Source organism: Triticum dicoccoides, chromosome 5B (genome assembly GCF_002162155.2).
Source record: "Triticum dicoccoides isolate Atlit2015 ecotype Zavitan chromosome 5B, WEW_v2.0, whole genome shotgun sequence".
In the NCBI taxonomy this organism is placed as follows: domain Eukaryota; kingdom Viridiplantae; phylum Streptophyta; class Magnoliopsida; order Poales; family Poaceae; genus Triticum; species Triticum dicoccoides.
Window position 1 is genome coordinate 108,109,385 of NC_041389.1, and position 6,225 is coordinate 108,115,609.

General features: G+C 46.7%; 1 protein-coding gene across 1 annotated transcript; it reads right to left on the reverse strand.

The window, feature by feature from the left end:
* Nucleotides 1-671: 671 nt before the first annotated feature.
* On the reverse strand, nucleotides 672-2,702 carry LOC119307652 (expansin-B3-like). The gene is made up of 4 exons (XM_037583721.1): nucleotides 2,063-2,702; nucleotides 1,839-1,948; nucleotides 1,474-1,658; nucleotides 672-1,185 (listed from the first exon to the last, which is right to left on the reverse strand). Exons 1-4 carry the CDS (start codon nucleotides 2,325-2,327, stop codon nucleotides 720-722), a joined length of 1,026 nt encoding a protein of 341 aa, XP_037439618.1. The 5' UTR covers nucleotides 2,328-2,702; the 3' UTR covers nucleotides 672-719.
* Between the last annotated feature and the right edge of the window lie 3,523 nt (nucleotides 2,703-6,225).

The window sequence follows — 6,225 nt, forward strand, 5'->3', positions numbered from 1 at the left end:
ACTCTTCGGCATTATATGGGGCGATTGTACAAGAGATATTAGACTGATCGAGGACCTTTACTTCTTGTAGAATAGTTCACGAGTTTAGGAGCTCGAATTTCGAGGCTCACAGTTTTGCTAAGCATGCTTTAACCCTGGAGGTTGATTGCCATGTGTGGTTAGGCCAACCGAGCAATCTTCATTTCATACCTGTAAATGTTTTGGAAGTTTGAATAAAGCTTAGCGAAAGTGTATAAAAAAAGAGTATGCCACGTATGCCAAACTGTGTATCGGCGCAAACAACATATTTTATAAAAAGACCATCCTACCCTTTATTATGACGTGGTAGGAAGAGATCTTCGTTGATGTTTTTAGGGATTGTACCGAAGCAAAAGTTCTTTAAAAAGATCATCACACAAAGTAGATCTCCTCTAATTTCCTTTGAAAAATACTTTCTCTAAACGCTCTTATATTATAGGGCGGGTAGTTTTGTCTCATCCTTCCACACAAGTTTTCAATATTGAAGTTTCCCGTATCCAGAATCATACTAGGTGACAAAAATACGAGGCAACTATCTTAATGCAGTCAATCACAATTCACAAGTGATCGTTGTATCGAACGAGCCTAATGCAGGCATCTAAACACGAGCTTTCTTTCCTACTCACATACTACTACAACACAGACAACCAAACTCCAGATTCAATATTTTGTTTCTTCTTCCTGCGGTGCAGTGCAGATGATCACACGGCCAGTATCCAACGTACACAAGGCCACACATACGTAAGCGCGGCCGAATACATAGTAGGTAGAACAAGGAGACGACGGCTCGTGGCAGCGGATGTCACAAGCGACATCGGCAACGTCTCATCGAACTGGACCAAGGATCTGTAGGCGGCATTGGGCTGCCAGTAGGCCGGGATGACCTGGTCGGCGACGAGCGACCTGCCGGACTCGTCGGTGACGCGCAGCGAGAAGGGCCCCTGCAGCGGGCGGAGCCTGTCCAGGCGCCAGATGGAGCCCCACGACTCCCTCATCGGCGTCCAGTACCCCGTCGGCGCCCTGTCCGGCAGCCGTGACTCCATTATGTCCACCTGCGACACATCGCCGGCGCCGTCCTCGTACTCCACCAGGATCGCCAGGTAGTTGGGGTTGGACCCGTGCTGCACCCGGAACGTCACCGTTAGCCCCGGGTACTGGCAGGGCACCCTGCAATGTACGTCATTCCCAGTAGTATCAGTGTCTGCCACCACACGAGCAACCAAGAGAAACAAACAAAAGCACTAGATTATGGATCTTTAATCCCGTAAAGTTAGGATGTGCAAAATGGTTCTTTCTGTTGACAATTAGCGGGACGAAAGTGCAGGCAAAGCACAGAATTTGCTTTTGTAGCAAGGAAAGTAGCCAATGGTGGACAAGGAAAGACGGATGCCATGTCGGTTAAAGTTAAGTTAATCATGATGAGATTAAGTAAGATAAGATGGTGGAGCTAGCTACCTCTTGAACTGCATGTCGATGATGCCGGCGTGGCGGAGCTCGTCGTGGCGGCCGTACTTGGCCATGGCGCCGAAGGCGGTGCCGCTGAGGTCGAAGTGATAGCGGGAGACCGGGTAGTAGTTCATGTCCGTGATGATCACCGTCTCCGGGACGCCGGAGCAGGCACGATGGGCCACGCACCTGATCTGCATTGCATTTGCATTGCACGCAACAATCCAAGATCCATGGAATCAAATGGGGTTACATCACAGGCTGTCTGTATGGGGAAAGAAATCGTACTACTAAACGACAACGTCCGCATGTTACTGTGAAAAGTAAGTACTCAAACAACTGCAACGCCGTTGACAGACACTAGCTAAGCTAACCTGGTAGCATGAGCCGCACCCCTTGCCGTCCTTGAAGATCGGCTGGTTGCCGCACGACGTCATCGACGAGAAAGGCGGCCAGTTGACGTTCTTGAACCCGCAAGCACCACCTGCATCCGTCCGTGATTTCATTGGTACGTATTGAAAACAAGAAGTGCAATCAGCATTCAGAACTGCAATTGATTGGAATCCTCAGACATGATATATAGGTACAGCACTAGTACCGTTATCGTAGGGGCCGGCGCCATTGGGAGCGCCGTACCAGGTGGCCCGGGCATCGAGCCAGCCCTCGTCGGAGCTGGAGTTGGAGGCGGGGATATTGGACGCAGGGACGTTGGTGGCGGGGACATTGGTGGTGGGGGCAGGTGGGGGAGGTGGGTAACAGAACAGATCAGGCAGATAACCGCAGCCGCAACATCCATGGGCAGCGACCAGGAAGAAGAGAGCAACCACACGGGCACGGGCAAAGGAGAAGAAGGATGCCGCCATCGCTCGGCCGCTGGTTTGCTGTGGCGAATGCCGTACTCCAGTGGAAGGAAGGAATCCAACTGAAGCGCCGTCTTGTGCTTGTTGAAGCAAGGAATAGAGAAGTGGGCCAACAGCCGTGATTCCTCCCCTCCCGTTCAGACGGCGACGCCGCAGACGAGGACGAGCGGAAGCTGTGACAGAGACGCCGTCCGTCGTAGGATAGGAGCTATGCCACTCCCAGCCCAGCTCCCCAACTCCGGCCGCGTCGCCGGCGCATCAGATCCGGCCACACCCTTGGCCTACGCGGAGACAGAGAGCACGAGCTTCCGAAGCCACACGGCCGTGTAGGAGGATGCCGCAGATGGCCTCTCCCATCTCCACCCCAGGCCCAGCCTCTTCACTGCACAAGAGCAAGAAAGATCCAGGAGGAGGATTCCTATCCTCAGTAAGAACACACACAGTATATCCAACCATATCCTTGAGCTTGAGGGGAAGAAAAGAAAAGAAAAGAGGTAACTCTGTACAAGGGACGGTAATAAGTACTCGCCTTCTTCACCAGTCTGAGCAGTGCAGCGCCGCGCAGCGCACAGAAACAGATCGATGTGCCTCTCCGGCGAGAGCGAGACCAGACTGGTGAGTGGTCACGGAGCTGTACACAATGAATGGGGAAGGGGCCGACACCGGGGGACCTGGGTGGCTGGGTACGGAGCCACTTCCGTCGACGGGGGGGCTAGTGGGAATGGAAGGGTCCCGGCGGCGGCGGAAGGTTGCTGAAGAAATGGCAGAGGCGGAGCCGACCTGCCCGAGGACTAGAGTGGGACTGTGGAAGTCAGAGATTTTTTTTAGGGGAAGACAGAGATTCTTTTTTTGAGGGTCAGGGGAAGACAAAAATGAGGACGTTGTTCCAAGCACTAGTGGGCTTTTTTTTTAGAATCAGCACTAGTGGGCTTTGATGCCCCAAAACAAACAAATATTTGTTCTTGGCCCAGCACGTTCGAAGCCCGATATGCTCTTCGAATAGCTCCTATACCCATAATCCTCAAAAAGGAAAAAGCTCCTAGACCCATGACTCGCCAAATATTGAGCCCTAAATAGATAATGTCTGGTTCTCTTGATTTTGTTGGAGCAAATTAAATACTCCCTCCTCGGCATAAAATAGTTAGTGCCCATTGGATTCCGTGAAAAAAAAAAGCAAATTTCACCAACTTTGAGCAAGCTAAATTAGAAAATCATCTATATCTACATTATCAAATGTGTACCATATGAAAATATACGTCATGATGGTACTGACTTGGTATTCGAGATGTTGACATTCTTTTATATAAGTTTGGTCAAAATTTACATGGTTTGACTTGAAAATAATATTATATGCTCTATATTTTGGTAAGGAGGGACTATTTGCCAACTTGGCTATGTGTTTCACTAAGTTCATACTTTGTGATATACTCCCTTCGTTTCTTTATATAAGGTGTATTTGTTTTTTGATAAAATTTTAGAATGTAAAATGCATTTCCTCAAATTCCTTACAACTCCCTTGCTAGCCATTCAAAAAAGAGAAACTATCTCTCTCTTGATCGGTTGTATCTCTTCTTGTAGCAAAAGAAGGAAAACATCTCTCTATCGATTGCATGTATCTCTTACTTTCTTGGACTAACTGATTTACTTGTCATTAACCAACAAATCTGTCAAGGATAATTTTGTCATAACATGTCTATAATTATGTGGCTTGATCACTATGCTGAAAATAATATACCTTACATAAAGAAACGAAGGGAGCATAATAGATTTTTTTGCAGGGAAATACGTGTCTCATTCATATCATAAAGAAAAAAGTACAAGTCAAGTAAAGACCGACATGACAAAACTGGAAAGATAGAAGAACATCTCTGAGCTTGACACCAACGTCCATCACCTGCCTCCGGTACCACCACAGCAGTCATCGAAGTAAAGAATGACGGATCACTGATACGTCCATTTTGCATCATGCTTTTATATCAATATTTATTGCATTATGGGCTGTTATTACACATTATATCTCAATACTTATGGCTATTCTCTCTTATTTTACAAGGTTTACCATGAAGAGGGGGAATGCCGGCAACTGGAATTCTGGCTGGAAAAGGAGCAAACATTGGAAACCTATTCTGCATTGCTCCAAAAACCTGAAACTCCACAAAACCTAATTTTGAAATTAATAAAAATTATTGAGCGGAAGAAATACACCAGGGGGCCCACACCCTGTCCAGGAGGGTGGGGGCGCCCCCCTACTGCGCGCGCCCCTTGTCTCCTGGGCCCCCTGGTGGGCCCCGGAGTCCATCTTCTGCTATATGAGGGCTTTTACCCTGGAAAAATCGTGGGCAAGCTTACGGGACGGAACTCTGCCGCCACGAGGCGGAACCTTGGCGGAACCAATCCAGGGCTCCGACGGAGCCGTTCTGCAGGGGACACTTCCCTCCGGGAGGGGGAAATCATCACCAACGTCATCACCAACGATACTCTCATCGGGAGGGGGTCAATCTCCATCAACATCTTCACCAGCACCATCTCCTCTCAAAACCCTAGTTCATCTCTTGTATCCAATCTTGTATCCAAACCACAAATTGGTACCTATGGGTTGTGTTGATTACTCCTTGTAGTTGATGCTAATTGGTTTACTTGGTGGAAGATCATCTGTTCAGATCCTTAATGCATATTATTACTCCTCTGATTATGAACATGAATATGCTTTGTGAGTAGTTACGTTTGTTCCTGAGGACATGGGTGAAGTCTTGCTATTAGTACTCATGTGAATTTGGTATTCGTTCAATATTTTGATGAGATGTATGTTGTCTTTTCCTCTAGTGGTGTTATGTCAACGTCGACTACATGACACTTCACCATTATTTGGGCCTAGAGGAAGGCATTAGGAAGTAATAAGTAGATGATGGGTTGCTAGAGTGACAGAAGCTTAAACCCTAGTTTATGCGTTGCTTCGTTAGGGGCTGATTTGGATCCATATGTTTAATGATGTGGTTAGGTTTACCTTAATACATCTTTTGTAGTTGCGGATGCTTGCAATAGGGGTTAATCATAAGTGGGATTCTTGTCCAAGTAAGGGCAGTACCCAAGCACCGGTCCACCCACATATCAAATTATCAAAGTACCGAACGCGAATCATATGAACGTGATGAAAACTAGCTTGACGATAATTCCCATGTGTCCTCGGGAGCTCCTTTCTCATTATTAGAAATTGTCCAGGCTTATCCTTTGCTACATAAAGGATTGGGCCACCTTGCTGCACTTTATTTACTTTATTTACTTTATTTACTTGTTACTCGTTACTATTTATCTTATCACAAAACTATCTGTTACCTACAATTTCAGTGCTTGCAGAGAAAACCTTACTGAAAACCGCTTATCATTTCCTTCTGCTCCTCGTTGGGTTCAACACTCTTACTTATCGAAAGGACTACGATAGATCCCCTACACTTGTGGGTCATCAAGACTCTTTTCTGGCGCCGTTGCCGGGGAGTGTAGCGCTTTTGGTGAGTGGAACTTGGTAAGGAAACATTTATATAGTGTGCTGAAATTTTCTGTTACTTTTCACTATGGAATCTAATCCTTTGAGGGGCTTGTTCGGGGTATCTTCACCCCGACCAGAAGAGCAAAGAGTTGCTCCTAAACCTACTGAACTTTTTGAAAATGTATACTTTGAGATTCCTTCGGGTATGATAGAGAAACTGCTAGCTAATCCATTTACAGGAGATGGAACATTGCATCCCGATTTACACCTTATCTTTGTGGATGAAGTTTGTGGATTATTTATGCTTGCAGGTATTCCCGATGATGTTGTCAAAAGGAAGGTCTTCCCTTTATCTTTGAAGGGAGATGCATTGACATGGTATAGGTTATGTGATGATACAAGATCTTGGAATTATAA

Coding starts and splice junctions, on each gene's coding strand:
- LOC119307652 (XM_037583721.1), bottom strand. CDS start 2,327: ATGGCGGCATCCTTCTTCTCCTTTGCCCGTGCCCGTGTGGTTGCTCTC. Junction 1,949..2,062: donor CGCCGGCCCCTACGATAACG/GTACTAGTGCTG, acceptor GGACGGATGCAG/GTGGTGCTTGCGGGTTCAAG. Junction 1,186..1,473: donor ATCGACATGCAGTTCAAGAG/GTAGCTAGCTCC, acceptor CGTACATTGCAG/GGTGCCCTGCCAGTACCCGG.